The 18,989-nt window shown below is 41.1% G+C and overlaps 1 protein-coding gene and 2 long non-coding RNA genes across 4 annotated transcripts in view; 2 read left to right on the top strand and 1 right to left on the bottom strand.

Annotated features, from left to right (window-relative positions):
* The first annotated feature begins 660 nt into the window (after nt 1-660).
* On the top strand, nt 661-4,698 carry LOC136790472 (uncharacterized). Its single transcript, XR_010830453.1, has 3 exons — nt 661-2,523; nt 3,625-3,693; nt 4,638-4,698. It is a non-coding gene; the product is annotated as an uncharacterized lncRNA (long non-coding RNA).
* On the bottom strand, nt 4,308-12,242 carry LOC106035336 (uncharacterized). The gene is made up of 10 exons (XM_013180052.3): nt 12,185-12,242; nt 12,012-12,069; nt 10,626-10,922; nt 10,087-10,240; nt 9,338-9,495; nt 8,358-8,489; nt 7,643-7,750; nt 7,263-7,335; nt 5,461-5,594; nt 4,308-5,126 (listed from the first exon to the last, which is right to left on the bottom strand). The coding sequence occupies exons 1-10, from the start codon at nt 12,187-12,189 to the stop codon at nt 4,599-4,601; spliced, it is 1,647 nt and encodes a 548-aa protein (XP_013035506.3). The 5' UTR covers nt 12,190-12,242; the 3' UTR covers nt 4,308-4,598.
* A 79-nt stretch (nt 12,243-12,321) lies between these two features.
* LOC106035338 (uncharacterized) overlaps nt 12,322-18,989 on the top strand; it is a 36,607-nt gene continuing 29,939 nt past the window's right edge. For both annotated transcript variants that reach the window (XR_010830452.1, XR_001206703.3), the window contains exon 1: nt 12,322-12,473. This is a non-coding gene — a long non-coding RNA (uncharacterized lncRNA). The remainder of the gene's footprint in view (nt 12,474-18,989) is intronic.

Raw genomic sequence — 18,989 nt, 5'->3', positions numbered from 1 at the left:
CAGGTTAAGATAACAGTAGATTTTCAGCATAACACTTACTATGTCAGAATGTTTTCAAGATTCTTCCGAACAGGTCATTAAGGATACTATGAAAACCTTTGATGACAAAGTCAGTCAGTGTAGCCAGAGAGGTTATAAACACTAGTGCTTTTGCAGGGTGAGAAGGACCTAGAAAAAAGAAATATTATGAGATGGAAAAACACAAAGTACAGAGACTGAAATGATGACAGTTATAAACATTGTGAATTGTACTCTGAGAGAGGCCACAGTGTGTTCCACTGAACAGAATTGCTGGTTATAAGAAGCTTGGAGGAGGAGGAGAAAGGGCAGGGAAGAAAGAGGTGTATGGTTATAAACTGCTTAATGGAATTTTTGTCTCATACTTTGCTGGCTTGGCAGAAATGTCCAAGCTGCCTAATGGCTGTTCTTTTCACAGCTCAATAGGCACCAGGTTTCCTATCTCATGCGAGTTTTTCTAGTTTTTCTAGTCTTCACTGTGATGTTTAGAAGTGACAAGAGGAAAATGCTGGTTTTGACACATCTGTTCCTCTGAGAGCCAGTCAACAAATATTTGTTGGGTCACTTACTGATAGTCAGAAGCTACGGAAAAACATATTTCTTCTATATTTGCCACTGATATTGTGTTGACGCAGAGGTAAACTGGATATAAGAAGGGAACTGTGAATAACTCCCCTCATCTATCTGTAACTGTGATACCATGATAGGAAGGAAGTTGGGCTGGAAGAGGAGAAATTAAGGGACAGTGATGAAGAAGAAAGCTGTAATGATCGTTGCACTGTACTTTGTTGCTTTTGTTAAACAAGAAACTATAAGCCTATACGTAATAAAGCTAATAAGTGTATGATAACTCTATGATAACTGTCAATCTCGTTGACGCGATTGGCTCCAGGGAAAACACATTCTGCAGTGGAGCAAAGGATCGAGGTGTGCAGGGCTTTTTTTCCGGCTTTGAGGCCACTTGAGGGAGCCGAGGGGGCCGCCAGGACCCAGCAGCCCTCGCGAGGGTGGCTGACGAGGCGTAGGCAGAGCCAGCAGCGCCCCCTCCCCTGCCATTCAAAAGCAGCCCCTAGGGCTGAAACTTGGTGGGACCACTGCCATGACTGGAGTGCTGCAATGTCTGGCTATAGGCTCTTCAGAAGGGACAGGCAGCACAGAAGGGGTGGTGGTGTGGCTCTCTACATTAGAGAGTGTTTTGATGCTGTGGAACTCAAGACTGGGAATGATAAGTTTGAGTCCTTGTGGGTTAGAATCAATGGGAAGGCCAACAAGGCAAGCATCCTGGTGGGGATCTATTATAGACCGCCAAACCAGGACGAGGAGACGGTTGAGGAGTTCTACAGGCAGCTGGCAGAAGTTGCGAAATCGTCAGTGCTTGTTCTCGTGGGGGACTTCAACTTCCCAGACATATCCTGGAAGCACAACACAGCCCAGAGGAAGCAGTCTAGGAGGTTTCTGGAAAGCATGGAAGATAGCTTCCTGATGCAGCTGGTTAGAGAGCCTACCAGGGGAGGTGCCCCGCTAGACCCTCTGTTCACAAACAGTGACGGACTGGTGGGAGATGTGGTGGTCAGGAGCTGTCTTGGGCGGAGTGACCAAGAGACTTAACAGAACAAACATTACGATATCCAGTCAGTAAAAACAAGCAAACAAACAAATGGAGAAAGAATAAATAAATAAATAGATAAAAGGCAAAATAAAGTCAACACCAGAGCAAAAACCTACCGTGGTTCTGAAACAACTATAGACAGAGGAACATCAGACATCTGTTCTTCAGGTAGCATAAATGCTGTCAACATTAATGAAGCATGCAAATTCACACCTGCTGAGGATCTGATCCCAGCTTTGGTCTGTGATGTTGCAGGTTATTTGTTTGTTTATTTTCCTTGTTTTTGTCACTATATTTATGTCTGTATTTTGAAAAGAAAATAACAGATATTTCTTCCATTAAAGAATGCACTGTGGTTTGGCTGACTTCTATGACAGTGACATATTAAGGCCATTAATCTACTTTTTTTTTTTTTTTTTTTTTTTTCATCTAGAGGTCTCTCTGATAAGCAAAAAACAGGTTTTCTGCTAAATGTCCTAATGGTAAGCAATGTGACTCCACTTACAAAGGTTCAAAATAAATAAACCAGCTATCATTCAGTATAACAAGGTGTCCTGGTTCCAGTTAGGACAGAGTTAATTTTCCTCCTAGTAGCTGGTAGGGTGCTATGTTTTGGATTAGGATGAGAAGAGCGCTGATAACATGCTGATGTTTTAATTGTTGCAGAGCAGTGTTTACACCAGGCCAAGGACTTTTCAGCTTCTCGCTCTGTCCTGCCAGCGAGCAGGCTAGGGGTGCAGCAGGAGCTGGGAGGGGACAGACCCAGGACAGCTGACCCAAACTGGCCAAAGGGGTATTCCATACCATCTGACGTCATGCTAAACAATATATAGGGGTGTCTGGCCGGGGTGGGGGGCCGGCTGCTCAGGGATAGGCTGGGCATCGGTCAGCAGGTGGTGAGCAATTGCATTGTGCATCACTTGTTTCTTACACATTATTATTATTAATACTATTATCATTATCACTATTATTATTATTGTTATTATTATTTTCCTGTCTTAATAAACTGTCTTTATCTCAACTCACGGGCTTCACTTTCCCGTTTCTCTCCCCCATCCCAGAGAGGGAGGGGGAGGGAGAGTGAACGGCTGTGTGGTGTTTAGCTGCCAGCCAGGTTAAACCACAACACAAGGAAATACAGTACTATCCCAAAAGTGGCATAGTTGACATACCTTTGTACGTTAATGAATTACTGAAACCATATAAAAAAAACTGAATTAGCTTCATAAAAAGACTGAAGCATCCATAGGCACAGTTGAAGTAAATAATTTATTGGGCCACAGATCCTTCAAAGTGAACAGCAATTCAAGAGAGAAATACTTAACCATTAAATTGTGAGTCATAATGTGTTAAAGAGCATGCATGTCTTTTTAATTTTACAGTGTAGTGTGAAACCTTTTTCCCATTAAAGTTAATCATAGAACACTTACTGACATCAATAGTGCTGGTATACTACACACTATATACTTTTAAAGTATAGATCACTTCTATCAACCATGTTTAATGTGGAAAACAAATGAAGTGGAAACTTTAAATTTCCGTGACATTTTAAGTAATTATTAGTATGTACCTTGGCTGACCAATTATTTAAATACAGCATCTCAAAATATAATCAGTTTATTTTTTTTTCTCTGTTAAGGTCTAATAAATTGTTGGGCTAATACAAAAGCTCATTAAAATCAATGATAGTTGTTCCAGCAACTTCTCTGATTTTGCACTAGTTAACAAAAGTCTGAAAGCTGTAATAATAAGAGGAGTAGCAAGAGAGAAACACAGGGCACAGCTGGGGCCCTCTGGTTGTTCCGTTTCTTGTGATTCTGTTGTTTGGAAAAATGTTGAACTGCAAAAACAGTTCCTCGCCAGTTTTGGTGCCTTTCAGAACCTTTATGACCCTTGATGATAGTGGTCATAGTGTTCCTTCTGAACGCAGTGGATGGAATTTTAGTGTTTGGGCTGGCATAATGCTTAATTACATTATGCATAATTACTGTTTGCAGCTGGTCATACATCTCTGACACTGTGATCTTCCGCTGAGCTTTCTACAACTTCCTGAAGCTGCTCAGCAGGTGAGGAGATAAGGCTAATAGAGCAGGCAGCTTTTGTGAGACATATTTGTGTTACTCCTGCAATGTATACTTGCTTTCCTAGTTGTAATTGTTTAGTCATCTGTAGGATATAGTTACATTTGGTTTACTCCTGGTAATTTGGATTAGAAGAGTTCTCATAAGGCAGGCCTCCACGTCCTTGGGTGTTACCCAATCCCAAGGAGCCCACACAATTGCTTTCTTTGCACACCAGCAGGTCTGGTAATCTTCACAGGTCGTGATCATGACTGCAGCAGCCCTTCTAAATACTCGGTTGTTGGGCTTGTAACCTCTTTTTTAATGCTAAAAATGATTTCAAAAACATACCTAGCCTGCTGTACCTGTCCTGCTAGAGCATGCATATCTCATTTTCTCATGAAAGTGCAGTTTCTAGATACAAATATCAGAAAATTACAAGTTACTGTAAGCCACATGTTGTGAAATATTTTAACTGAACCAGGGCCACGCAAATAATTTTTTGTTAGAGTGGCAGTGTTCGTTTTGTTATCTATGAATGGATAGCTACCAATCTGAGGGGTTTGTTTGTGTTCAATTAACTGTAATGTTTTGAAAGTGGAAAAATCACGCACCTCCTATTTTTTGAACTGGGATAGGATAATGAGGAGATTTTGCTTCATTGTGACAAAGTTCATCAGGGATCTCCAATTCTGTGGTGGTAACCTGCAATCTGGACGCTGGTATGGTCCAGATATGCTACGGACATTATAAAATGTGATTTTTACAGTTTTTATTGTCAGACATGCCTTTGTCAAAGAAAGATGGTGGAAGACTGCTGAGACTCCTAACAAGAGAGACAGACAACAAAAGTTCAGACAAGTCTGTTAGTTTTAAGTCATTTCTTCTTTTTATTGTACACTTGTTGTGCATTACACACAGACTGTGACACTTGCATCTTTGTTCTTTAGGTTGGATTCTCTCGTTTTGAGCCCTTGCACATTCTCTGCCAGAAAAGCAGCTCCTTGCGGGTTTGGATGTCTTTGAGAATGTTTTTGATTCCTGTGGATTTCATTGATAACCTTAATTCTGGAAGCTGCAGAAGTGATTTTGCTTTTTGGCTGTCTCAGTGGCTCCCTCATCTGCAGCTCCTTAGGCTTAGGAAGCATCTCCTCTGGACAGATTTCACCTCTTTGAGACTTTGGATTTTCTCCTTCAAAGACATTTTGAACTGGCAGAAAAGCAGCTCCTTGGTGATGTGGCCGTCTTACAGAATGTGCATGGTTCTTGATGATTGCATTAATGGCTCTCATTCGGGAAGCAGCAGATGTCATTGAGCCTTTGGGTTGCCATAGTGCTTCCCTCATCTGTGCCTGCTGAATTGTCTGGTCTGGATAGCCCTCACCTTTTTGACACTTCTCTTCAGTTCTCAAGCTGATGGTTTCTCTGCATTTGACAAACTGATGACAGAAAACATATACTTTTAGAGACTGAAAACAATGAAAGAAGAGGCTGCCTTCAGCAGAGAAGGAAAAGAAAAGCAGAAGTATTTGAGTTCTACTTTCAGTTGTGTTTGTCACATAGTAGAAGTACTCGCTGAATTACAGACTGTACTAGATAATACTTTGTGTGCCCTGATTGCTAAACGCTGTATATTCCCACCACTTTCACAGGTTACATTTTTAATTGCAACTACATAGTGAAAATAGAAATTTAAACTCTATGAGACGGACCAATTTTAATCTTACACACTTCTAAGTTAAACAGGAAGATACCCTTAATTAAAGCACAGACCTTTCCATCTTGTGCAGATGTTGCAGTCTCTCTGTCTTTGGGAATAGCCTTTTCTTGAGCTGTCCTTTCCAACTCATGATCACAAACATCTATGGAAATCTTTGGGACTTCCTCGTTCTTAGCTGCATAGCTTACTGCAATGGAAAGAATAAATAAATAAAAAAAAATGACTGAACAATGAACAATATGAGGAGAGGAAATACATAAAAAATGGACAGAAGAATTGTTGAGGGACATGTTATTGCCTGCTGTTTTGCCATACCTGAATTGCCTGAATGTCAGGGCTCAGGGTGGACTGAGGTCTTTGTGTTAACCAAAGGCGTGAATTCTAATACCATGACTAGACTGCAGAAGCAGCACCTCAGCCGTGTGCTCATGGTCTCCAGGCCTATTCTGCTTGGCTATAAATTGAGCCTTTATCATCCACAAATTTGTCTATACAGGGTGTAGTGGGTTTCCATGGCAAGGTTTTGGTAGCAGAGGGCCATTGGGGTGGCTTCTGTGAGAAGGATCTAGAAGCTGCCCCATGTTTGGTAAGGGCCCCACTGCTGACCAGAGCTGAGCCAGTAAGTGATGTTGTTTTGTTCCTCTGCGACAGCATATTTAAGACGGAGAAAAAAAAAAAAAAAAAGAAAAAAAAAAAAAGACAACGCTGCGCCACACAGCAGCTGGGAGAGTGAGAGGAGTGAGAAACAGCCTTGCAGGTGCCAAGGTCAGTGAAGAAGGAGGGGGAGAGGTGCTCCAGGTGCCGGAGCGGAAGTCCCCTGTGGCCTGTGGTGAGGACGATGGTAAAGCAGGCTGTCCCCCTGCAGCCCACGGAGTACCACGGTGGAGCAGGTGGACCTGCACCAATGGAGGCTGCAGCCCATGGAGAGCCCCCGCAGGAGCAGGCCCCGGGCCGGAGCTGCAGCCCGTGGAGAGGAGCCCACGCAGGAGCAGGTGACCTGGCAGGAGTTGCTGCCCATGGGGGATCCAGGTTGGAGCGGTTTGCTCCTGAGGGATGGACCCCATGGTATGGACCCATATCTGGAGCAGTTCTTGAAGAGCTGCTGCCTGTGGGCAGCCCACGTCAGATCAGTTTAGCAAGGACTGCATCCCGTGGGAGGGACCCCACAGCACAGGGGACAAGAGTGACCGAGAAGGAGCGGCGGAGAAGAAGCGCTATAGACTGACCATAACCCCCATTCCCCCGTTCCCCTGCGCCGCTCGGGGGGAGGAGGTGGAAGAGGGTGGATGGGGGGGAAGGTGCTTTTGGTTTCTTTCCTCTGTTTCTCGCTTCTCTAGCTTGTTAGTAGTAGGCAATAAATCTTACTATCTCCCTATGCTGAGTCTGTTTTGCCCATCACAATAATTACTGTGTGATCTCCCTGTCCTTATCTCAACCCTTGAGCCCTTTTCATCATATTTTCTCCCCATTCCTCTTTGAGGAGGGGGAGTGAGAGAGCGGTTGTGGTGGAGCTCAGTCACCCACCAGAGTAAAAGCACCACACAGGGGCAAGCGTTTGCGTGTGTCTTCAGACAACTCAAAGATCCCAGTTCTTTCCAACAGCTCAGCACATATTTGAAGCTACCTCCTTATGCCAAACTCCTCTCTGTGTACCAACATGTAAACCTGTTTCTTAGGTCCCACTGAGATCAATGAATGTGCTTTTCTGAGGATGGAGGCACTGAACAACTTGGAGCAATGTCCTGTATCTGTATCCTAAGAGCAGTCCCACTGCTCTTGTGGAAGTAAAGACAGTTGCCAAGAACTTGGTCCATCGTGCTTTTTTGTGAGCCTTTACTCTCAAGCTACTTCTTACCTGCTTCATCAGTATCCTGTGTCAACGTAGAAGCCCTGTTTGTCTCTGGAGTCACTTGCTCCCCGAGAGAAACCTGTGCACAAAACCTTCACTTTACTGAGGGATTTAGTTCAACATGTAAGAATTTTCCATATTTCTGCCGCTGTCTTAAATATCACAGAAAAGTATGAATGGGAAGCCCCATTCATTACCACATTCAAACAACATTGTACAGGACACTGTTCTAAAATCATTGTTTTGCACTGCCAAAGGAAGGAGGCTGTCAGCAGAACATCATGATCTTACTGTACCAAGTAGTGCTGGAGTAAGAGGCAAAGCAAATAAGGATCGGCATCTCGGTATATGTGCCGAATGATATAGTTGTTAATTGATAAAGTTACCTCTTGGCTTTGAAAGGCTTCCGCTGGGCCTTCTTTGGAGGTTGTTCCACTGCACTCAGCTTCCCTGGTGCTGCTTGATACTGGGAGCTGAGTGGTACCTGAGGTCTCCTAAAGACAAATACAAATAATCGCATAATTAACAGTAATCTGGATTTTTGCTTCTGCCTGTGAAGGGATGTCACAAATCAATTCTATTTTAAGAGGTGTAATCCCAAACAGTTCCTTTATGGTAGTGTACCATGAAGATTTATCGGGTTACAAGCACCACAAGGAACCCATGTGCTGGGAAGTTTGAACTGTCAAAGATAGGTGAGGCTCAAGGAGGGCAAGTCAGAGCATGACATACACATGCAAGCTTGAGTCTGTATAACAGCTGAGAGAGCCACACAACATGAGGAGGTATAGAGTTAACACCCTAGCAAGTTGAAAAGAAAATGGGGTGCAAATTTTTCCATGTCTTCTCTGTTTAAGGAGGATAGTAGAGGATCACAGAATCACAGAAAAGGTTGGAAAAGACCTCCAAGATCATTTGATCCAGCCGTCACCCTACCACCAGTGTCACCCACTAAACCATGTCCCTAAGCACCAAGTCCAACCTTTCTTTAAACACCCCCAAGGACGGTCAATCCTGGAATGAAGCAAATAATGGTATTTTTCCCTTGAGCTCTTTAGCAGGGCAGACCTCATTTTTTAGTATTAAAAATGCCATTGTTACCTGTGCAGATTTGTGCTGGTGCTGGGAGCGAGCAAAAGTGGTCCTTGAAGGGATCATCTGCCCATTCTCAAACTGTTTCCTCACTGCAGCCAGACCACCAGGCACAGTACAGGACTTGATTTCCTCTGAAGTCTAGAGTGATCAAATAAGGCCAGGTGTTTTCCATTTGCAGTAAGAAGATACCATGCATTTCAACAAGAAAAGACAAGGTATTCTAGAGCATAAATGAAGCAGTTCACATGTTCTCAACAGGGTTTGGTTTGGTCAGGCTTCCTGCAGTTCTTCCTTTTGGGGAGAGAGAGCTAATTGCAGCATTGTTTGCAGTGTCAGGAGGAGGGAATTTGAACCTTCTCAGCCCAAAGAACTGCCAGAATCTGTTCCAAATATGCAAGGGCGAATAGGAAATAAAGAAGCCGGTGGGCAGGAATTACGTAATTTAAAAACACCTAGACTCAGAAGGCTGCTTCCACTAGGTGGCTTTTGGGCTACCTGAGCACCCATACCTGAGCTATTTTATAAGGTGGTAATTTCAAATTCTTTAGTTTGAGCGTCAAGAGCTCTAAACCCACTGTGCTCCTGAATATGATTTTATTATTTGGCAGTAGAGAATATTTGTGATAAAGAAGCTGCCTTGTTTTGTCATCATGAGCAAATAGGATAAGCGTGTTTTTGATCTCTCTCACAACTATGGTCTTCATACATGAAGTTCAGGGAAAGATGGACTAAAAGGAGGAGTACTTCCATGAATTACTGGGGATTGTCCAAAAGACCAAAGACATATAGCATAAAAAAATCTCATTTGGTAGAGACAGAGACTGATGGATGACTATGTTTGCTACATAGGTTTCCTAATTTTGAATTTAAATTTTGATCCACACTATGATCCATCTGATAGATTGCTTGTAGAAATAAAGATGGTTATGATCTGTCCCTGTGCAAAGCAAATGTAGAATTAAGATAATGAGACACTGGTATTTTACATTGGCAAAGCAGTTGCTGCTCTCTGCCTTGGAAACTGCAGCCTGATAGAGAGCCATTTTTTCTTTCAAGTAGACATTCTTCTGGAAGTCCATCAGCTTGTTGGCAGTGTTGGGAGGGTTCTCTTCTGGAAGTCCTCCTACAGGTTTGCAACTACCCACTGAAACGACAAACAGACATCATAGTTGGGGAGAGGGAGATGGGTGCATGTGTTTCAAATCTTGAAAGAAAAGCAGTAGGCAAAATGAACAGTATTGCCACCTTTTTTGCAACTGTGTCATACTTTTACTTTAGAACACATCAAGTATGGAGCATTCAATTTGTGGAAACCAGAAAGCCACAAATAAAAGTTATTTGCTACCAAAGCAATGCATCACCAAATCCAAACTATCTTCACCAAACGAGAAAATGAAGATACTACTTTTTCATAATTGATGAATGCTGCCCATATTTTTGATACCACATTTGTAATTTGAGGTTGTCTTCATCAAAAGTTATCTTCTCAAAACATAAGACACCATTCTGTTGTGGTTTGTTCCAAAAGTATTTAACGGGCATCAGTCACTCCTCCACAATACAAAAGACAAAATGAAGAAATCTGGAAAGCTTGTTTTGCATTGACGAGAACATCACATTCTCTCCCTGGGAGGCCTAGGGGCTGCTCTGATATAAGTGTGGTTGCCCCTTGTCTCATCAGAGATCAAGTGCATTGAACTAAAGTGAGAAATGAGACCAAAGTGGTAAGGCTAACCTTCAGTGTTGATGTTCTGTCCATTTCCTGAGGACATCTTCTCAAAGATTGCCCTCCCCCTTTTCACTCTGGACTCCATCAGAGAAATGTCTGTATGGCTCCCAGGTTGACTAGTCAGTGCTGGTGGCAGCGAACTTCTCCCACTTTCTGCTTCCTGTTGGAAGACATCGAGGGGATTTGAGTTAGAAGCTACTGTTAGGAGACAGGTAGGGTTTTCAGGGGGCAGAAAGGATATGAAGAGGCAGCAGATTGGAAGGGGGTGCTGTTCTGGCAGTAGTGTTCTCCAGAATGCTCTAGGGTAAATTTCTGTGGGACTGCAGGTTGAGAATTGTGAATTTGCGTGCTGCTTAGCTGATAGTTCAGTGCACCATCATGCTTGGCAGTATATTGCACTTTCCATCTGCTGTGGTCTCCTTGCAAAACAAGGTTATTTGGCATAGTTGCACATGCTTTCCTCGTGGTGACAAAAGTGCTACAATCACAAGTCCTCGGTGATATAGCGGGAATCATTTCCAACTGCAGAACCTTCCTGCACTCACCTTCATGCCACCCAGGATCTCAAAGTGGCTCTGAAGCTCCTTTACAGTGATGGGGAAGGTCTCAATCTGGTAAGGGCTGTCCAGGGGCTCCTCCTTGATCACTTCCGCCCTCCCGCTGTCTGCCGGGACTTCCTCCATGGTCCTGCCACGGCTGGTTTTCTCTGGTGCCAGGGACCATGGGGCTGGCAGGCATCGGAGCGCCAGGCCAGGTGTCGGAGCACTGATGGACTCCCATCTCTCCCTGAGGAGCTTCACAGAGCCCTTCTGCGCAGTCAAGTCGGGCTGCTCCATCGTGCCCTGCCAATGCAACAGGTACCTCATGACATAGCTTGTATTTCAGACTGAGCTTCAGTCTGTATTGTTGGGTTGTTAGGAATTTTTAAATTGCTTGCTTTGTTTGGAGACAAATATTTAACCAGGATTTGAGTGCTCTTCAGTATTTCACAGGGAGGAAGAAGCACAGGAGAAGCGCAAGGTCTCTGCAACCCAAGGGTATTCATGAAGGAAATTCTGTTGTGACATGTGCGCTTGTCAGCAAAGAATTTGACTTTAGGCCTCAGCCTGACTTTAAACCACTTTTCCCACTTGCTCATGGTCACTTAAATCACTACAGAATGCTGATGGCAATTCATTCTTATGTAAAATACTTGGTGAAGACTGCATATCTGAAACTGTCAGTAATTTGAACTGTTTCCTGGGCTTCGTAGAGCCTTCTTAGCCTTTACGAAAATGCAGGAAGAAAATCGGGGGAATAAGAAAAGCCAACGAGATTTGGAGTTGGCCTTCACTGGCCTTTAGCATTTCATACCATCTTTGCTGACTGTACTTCTTAACTTTGTCTGGCCACTTGTAAAGTTAACTTGCTTAAATGAAGGGGAGAGCAGACAAAGTATGAGAGAAGGACCAACGTGTTGCCTGTGGGGGCTGTAACTCATTCGAGCCTACGCGTTTTCCAAACTGCTGCAGTCTAGTTCCCAGGACCCAGAGGAAGGGACAAAATAAGGGCTTAGCTGCTTTTTGTTCTATGGCCATGCTGGGAAGGAAGGAAGAGGAGTGCGAGAGAAAGGACTGGAAGCTGCTTCAGTTCTTCGCTCTCTGTGGTGACTAATATTCACTGGCCTACATTACTAGAGGTTCTCTTTGCCACTAAAGACTCCCTGAAAGTGCATGTGAGAGCTAGCTGCATGCTTCTGACACCATCACTTGAAGAGCTTGTAGTTTCTTCTGCAGGTAAGCAGAGCCGCAAATATCTGCAGCGTTTCATTTTTGTTTTTTCTTTTGCCCCCTCCTGCCCGTTTATCACGTGAACAGTATCAGGCTTTGCGCTAGACCACCTATGTCCAAGAAGATGCATGAACTTTTGTATTCATAAGGAGCAACTCTTACCACTTGGCTCTTCTCAGTTGAATTTCTGTCTTGTGACTCTGCTGCACACATTGCGTGCCTGTTTAAAGGAAGGCAAATTTAAACATTCTCTTATTTGCTGGTCTTATTTGACTAACAAACATGAAGCTTGATCAACAGTTCGCAGTATGCAGTGGAGAAAAGCCTCATCTTACCTCATCTGCCACAATCTCACTTCCAAGAAGTGATGACCGCAGGAAGAGGCGCTGCCTTTTTACCTGCCTGTCGTCATTGTGAGCACACAATCAGTCCACAGGGTCCAGGTTACCGTCTCCATCTGTTGACATACGGAAACCAAGGCAACCAAGCCGGCCTCCTGGCCTTCCTTACCCCAAAATTCCGAGCAGAGACTCCCCGGGACAGAATCTGTTGTTGGTGCACAACCTCTCCCAGAAAGAACTTGGTGTCCTTAGGGACAAGTTCTTGGGCAGATCATTGCAGTAGGTAATAAAAGCTCTCAAACAGAGAGAGCATTGGTTTTTCATTTTTATTCTCTGCTACTGAGCTACCTTAAATTCTGTCTTTGAGCTAACTGGCTCCAGTGTTTGACCAGCTCTGGCATGTTGCCCTTGGTTTTCTTTCATTTATGCATGCTTGGTTTTTTTTTTTTGGTTTTTTTTTTTTTTTTTTTGGATACCTAAGAGAAGTATCAAAATGTCAGGAAATTTACTCTAGAGGACGTTTTCTCTTCCTGTAGTGTGGAGAAGACGTCTGACTTTCAGGCTGCAGCACTTTGGCCAACAAACCTTTTGAAGAACTCTCTAATAGGCCAACCCATTCTTTCTGAATGGGGAATTAAGGGAGAAATCCAACATGGATTTTTTTGGACCTAGAGAGAGTGAATCAGCAAGCGAAGTCAGTAGTTTGTAGTTGCAATGTCATACCTGGAATTCATAAATCAACTTGGTGCTCAGGGTTGGGCTGAAAGGTGACACAGAAGAATGTGCTGCCCGTCTGTGTTAGGGTACCGTCTGCTGTGCATATGTGTTCAGCTGACAGTTAATAAATGTCCTTGGAAATACACTGCAGGGGGACAGGTCAGAAAGAGTTTCCCATGTTGTTTCAACCAAAGCCCTGTTGCTTGAGTTTAAATAACTCTTTCTGAGTTAGGCATTAGAGTTCTGTAGATGTGCTGAGTTAGACATGTTACATTAATAATTGTTCCTGATTTAGCTGGTGGGTTTCAGAATGGATTTCTGAGCACATGAAAGAGAGCCACGAGGATGATTAGAGCATCTGTCTTATGAGGAAAGACTAGGCGAGCTGGGCCTGTTTAGCCTAGAGAAGAGGAGATTAAGAGAGGATTTTATCAACCACTTCAAATACCTGAGGGAACAATGTAAAGAGGATGGGGCCAAACTCTTCTCAGTGGTGGTCAGTGATAGAACAAGGGGTAATGGGTATAAATGGAACCAAAGGAGGTTTCATCACCTTATGAGGAAGAACTTCTTTACGGTTCAGGTGACAGCACTGCAACCGGCTGCCCAGAGAGGTTGTGGAGTCTCCTTCTTTGGAGATACTCAAACCCTGATTGCATACAATCCCATATAACGCGCTTCAGGTAACCCTGCTTCAGCAGGAGGGTTGGACTAGATGATCTTTGAAGGTCCCTTCCAAACTCAACCATTCTGTGATTCTGTGATTCTACAGAAAAATCAATAGGATAAAAATAATAATATTTTTTTTGACAAATATTATTTTAAATTATTATTTGCTGAGTTCCTAGAGGTAGTGGCATTGCACTATCCTGTATACAAACCACTTAAAATCTGTGCAGTTTTTAGTGTTTACATAACTATTTGGGCTTATTGCTCGTCTGAATGACACCTCATCTCAAACAAGGTCTTGGAGGATAGACTACTTGCACTTATTTATTATTGCTGGAATGCCTTGACAAGAGAATTGACTAGTTCAGATTTCTGTTCCCTGTGGGAAATGGGAGAGGATCAGAACAACAACAAAAAGAAAAGATTCATGTAATCTTCCATGTATTTTGTCAGGGTAAAATAACAGTAGTAATAAATTGTCTTCACAAAATGCTGGAAGATATGTAAGGGCTAGCTATTATTATCATTCACACAAGACTATAGGGAGCATATACCAAGGAAAGAAATATGGTTGTGTCCCAAGCTCTGTAAACCCTACATATCTGTAGTAGGTCAAGACTACAACTTGCAGGTCAGCAACTCTTTTTGTTCCATTCACTGATGCTGGACATCTGGTCATATGTAATGCTGTGCAATTCCCAAACCAAAATTCTTTCTTGGGTTATTATTTCTTTGGAGTCAAGAGAAGAGTTGTCAAATGTTGCTCCTGAGAAGTGCAAATCTACAGTAACTGTCAGTTGTGGTAGATCATAAAGCAATGACTTGATTTATTTTTATTGTTTTAATTGTGAAGGTACTTACCATGGTATAAACAAGGAAGCAGCCATTAATTTTATAAATAGTTTAAGTTATTATTCTTATTAAGCTTTTTAAAAAATATTTTAAGTACTGTCAGAGGAATTAAAATTCAGAAATCAAGTTTTGTAATTTACTTTTTCAAACACTTTTCTTTAAAAGAACATTAAAAAACAGTTTTTGAAAAAAAATAATAAAAAAAAGAAGAACAGAGAGTGGGGCAGAATAATTTTATTTTCAAGAATGTGTCTTTTTGCAGTCTCCACATCTAAAAGTTGATGGAAAAAACGTGCAGCTGATCCATGGAATAATAGTACCTTTCCAGTTTTAAAACTGATGAGAAAAGTGTGTTATGATCTGTGATAATGGTTGAGTTGATACTGGTCCTTTGGTACACAAAGTTGGGAAAGTCAATATGAACTGGGCAACACAGAGTAATATGAAGTGGTCCATGGAATAAAAAAACGGCATGTTTTTAATAAGCCATTTTATGTGTCATTTTGTATGTTTTTTATAGTTGAAAATTCAGGTATATAGAGAAATTGAGATCAAAAAAGATGACTAGATTAAAGGATTTAGTATGATTTTCTGACTAAATATTCATTGAATTTTTTCTGTGCACCTTGTAAGGTTAATTATTTACATAATCTAGTTGGAACGAGCCACTCTAGAGACATCTTTATATACACAAATGTAGTACAGATGTATCTGTATGTAGGCAGTTCTTTATTCCCACAGCAGTTAGTTTACATCATTGTGATTTTGAAAGAGCAACCAGAAGGAAAACATGTATGTCATAGGATGAGAACAGTATTTGGGAAAGTGAAACAGGAAGCTGAGTAACTATTTCAAAAGTGTACTGCAATTTTTCTAAGTATGTTATTGCTAGAGCTGTTTGCACCTGGTAATTCAGACTGATGAAGAGTTCAATATGCCTTTGTCTCAGATGATATTTATCTATCATGTAAGTGTTGACCACATCCCAGTGGAGTATATATAATAATTAGACCTACAGTGAAATACACTTTCCTAACTGTCTACTTCTGCTTCACTTGTAGGTTAAAGGCCAGAATCTGAAACTCAGTTCTGTTAAAAACATATTAAATATGATATTAGTGGTCTAAAGCTATATACTTCCCTGGAGACTCCCACTTTTAATAACCTCCAGGATAATAGATAAAGCAGAGGGCAGTAATCATTACTGAAATGGATTTTCTGGCAGAATTAGACATCACCTCCAGGAATCAATAATCATTTTAAGCTAACGGGGTGATTAAATGACCTTCTTTTTATTTTCCTTCATGTTGAGTTGCTTTTTATCTTGATTTAGAGCCACACAGTCAGAACAAAGATAAACAACAGACTGGCAACATTACAGAAGCACAGTCAGACCTATCCTCTATACAAGTAAAAGTACTCTACGCTTTAATCAATGCATTTTATGCCCAATCTGTGACTTCTGAAGAACTAAACTAAAAATTCTAGATGCAGAATTTATTAATGGATTATACCTGAGGCTAGTTCTTGTTTTTAAAAGATTTGCACCATTAGCTTTGCTGCAGCAGGTGCTATATTTTTTGTATTTAATAATTCATTGCTCTGGAGTTTGCTTGAGGATATCTGTGGTGAATGATAACACTTTCATTAATCCTTTCAGACCATATGGTCTTCTTCCACATATTCCTTCTGTGTGTGAAGGAGTGTTGGATAACTACATTTCTTTTTTTCCTCCCCAAGGAGATTGGGAAGCACCTAACTTTGGTGTACTATAGGGCAAGATCTAACTAGATTCAGATAAGACTTTCAAAAAGCCACTTTTAAATTCTTATGAAATTTAGTTTCTCATATTTAAGTCCAAAGCTCTGTGGTTGTTTTTGTTTGTCTGTTTGTTTTCCTTATCTTCTGAAACATTTGCTGATTTTTTTCTGTTTTTGTTCTTGTTGTTGTTGTTTGGTTTGTTTGTTGTTTTTGGGGTTTTTTTTGTGTGTGGTTTTTTTTTTTGGATGCAGGATGTGAAGGGGGATGCAATCTAACTGAAAGGATTAGGAGGCTGCCTGATCAGCCTCTACAAAATAATGAACAGAGCAGAAAAGTCTAGAAGTACACTAACAGAAAAGTCAAAAAGAACTGCATTGTCAGTACCAGTTTGAATGATCAGAGAGAAGGATATGCTAGTAAGCACATAATACAGAACATAATCTATGGGACAGTGGTTCTAGTAGAGTATATAGTACTCTTTATTCTAAGAGTTGTTTGGGGATGATTTGTGAGCAGCTGTTAAATCTTTTACATGTTTCTTTTGTTCTTGCTGTTGTTGTTTCAAAGAGCTTTTATGTAAAGCTAGAAAAGTGCTTCTCCTTGTCCCATGAAAATGAATTCAGGTTTGACTGAAAGAGGAAATTTAATCATTTAAAATATGATTTTCTTCCCTAGCTTTTTTAAAAATATATATAATGTAGGTGTTTTTCCAATGTCTGTTCGAGGACCTTGAAAATCTGATCCAACACCAACACAAAAGCATTGCGCCTTTTGCTAGGAGGGGTAGATACTGATGGGGCAACTGTAGCAAAGACAGAACATGACCAAAGCCAATGCCACTATTCTACCCCATTCATTTGCTCTCCAAACTCCTATTTATTCTTGCAATGCCATTCAGTCACTGACTTCATTGCTTTTCTTCTCTGAATGTGTCAGTCGGAATGAGAGCTTCTTAAATTCCAATTAATGCTCTGAGGTAGTAGATTAAGACAAACTAGACTCTTTTTTTTTGTCGTCCAGAAATAGGAATCTGCAGCTTGTCTTTGCCAATAGAAGGTTTCCCTGGAAATGCCTTGATTAAAATAGTTCTCTAACCAAATCTGAAACATTCTGCACTAGTGTTAGAGGGTTTTGGACTCTGATGTACAGTAGATGGCTGTGAAGGCAGCAGCATATGATTGCTTCCTTCTCTTTTTTACGTTCAAAGAGAAAAAAATCTAAGGAGCTAAGTGTAAATAGCTCTGTGTCAATATGTCAAGATTCATGAACCAAAAATCCCAGAATTTGTTGCGAATAATTCCTTATATATTCCCTTCTTTGAGTATTTTCAAATATTCTTTTAAAATTATGTGTTCTTGCAGCCCAGAAAGCCAAATAGATGATCTTTAAGATGATCTCATCTCACAATTAACAAAGAAAAGCAGGCATCTCATTAACATGAGAAGAATTCACCCATTGGCCATGGAGCCAGTCCAGATGTTAAGTGTTAAAATGATGTCAAAGTTTTAGGTACTCAAAGTTAGGTGGGAAGTATCCTCCCATGTGAATGTCCATTTAGTCCATTCAGGAACTTCTGTTTGTAAGTCAGGAATGTGAATCCTGAAAGCTTAATTTCAAATAATGTACTTAATTTCTAAACAGCTTAAAAATCCTATTATAGATCAGCAGATCTTTTGTTCAGGATATTTAAATGGACAGTTATGAGCTATACATCTATATGTCTAAAATATATATTATAAATACACCATTCTTATCAGAATGATTTCAGTAGGTGAGGATTCATTGTGTTCCAAAGAAACAGATCCGCCAAACAAGTTGTACAGATAGCTTAAATTGCTAACTCTGTTAACAGTAGAGTGATTAGCTGAAAATTTTCATTGTAATAAAGAAAGGCTGAAGGTATTTTATTTGACCCCCTTCACACATATATTTTGTACAAAATTACATAAAGAAAACAGTGGCAATTACTCCATGAAATGTGTGGGTTAAAATAACATCGAATAATTACTATTTGCCAAATATTTCACCTTAAAGCTTCAAGACCCTTCTGTCACTACGTCATCCATGCAGACATAATGTGCTTTCAGACTTAAAGCACAAGAGGAATTAAAGCATATGTGGAACACAGGAGGTTCTGTCTAAACACCAGGAAGCACTTTACTGTGTAGGTGTAGGTGATGGAACATGGCCAGAGAGGTTATAGACTTTCCCTTCCTGGAGATCTTCAGAAGTTGCCTGGACATGGTCCTGGGCAACCTGTTCTAGATGTTCCTGCATGAGCAGGTGGTCTGGACCAGACATCTTCCAGAGATCCCTTCCAACCTTAACCATTCTTTGATTGTGTGAATTCTTAAGGGAATGAAGCTTGTTCTCATACTGCTGTAGTAAGCTAAGCTGTGTTTTTGGCTAGAATATTAGATTTTTACAATATAGTAGGCTGAGGAAATTGGCTTTATTGAACAACATCCATTATTTCCGTAATAAAGTTCAGTCAGGTCATTTCTGACCTCCCTTATCATTCCTAAATTAGTTATGCTTACCAGATCACAACTTTCTCCAAGTATTAAATCAAAAACTAGAGAGCCAAAGCAAGTCTTCTGACTGTGAACCAAAACTATCAATCCATTACTGGAAAAAATCTTAAAGACCTTCCTACAGGAAACAAATGATGGCTAACGCTCAATAAGGTTTTTGTTTTTTTCTTCAATTCCAGACTAGCTCAGTAGGAAGGTAAGATCCATGAAATGAAGAAGAATTATATCATGTTATAATGTCTGTCCTATTTATGAATATAACCAAA

The sequence above is a fragment of the Anser cygnoides genome, chromosome 3 (genome assembly GCF_040182565.1).
Source record: "Anser cygnoides isolate HZ-2024a breed goose chromosome 3, Taihu_goose_T2T_genome, whole genome shotgun sequence".
Lineage (NCBI taxonomy): Eukaryota > Metazoa > Chordata > Aves > Anseriformes > Anatidae > Anser > Anser cygnoides.
The sequence above is the reverse complement of the archived record's forward strand: the minus strand, read 5'-3'. Positions and strand labels throughout refer to the sequence as shown.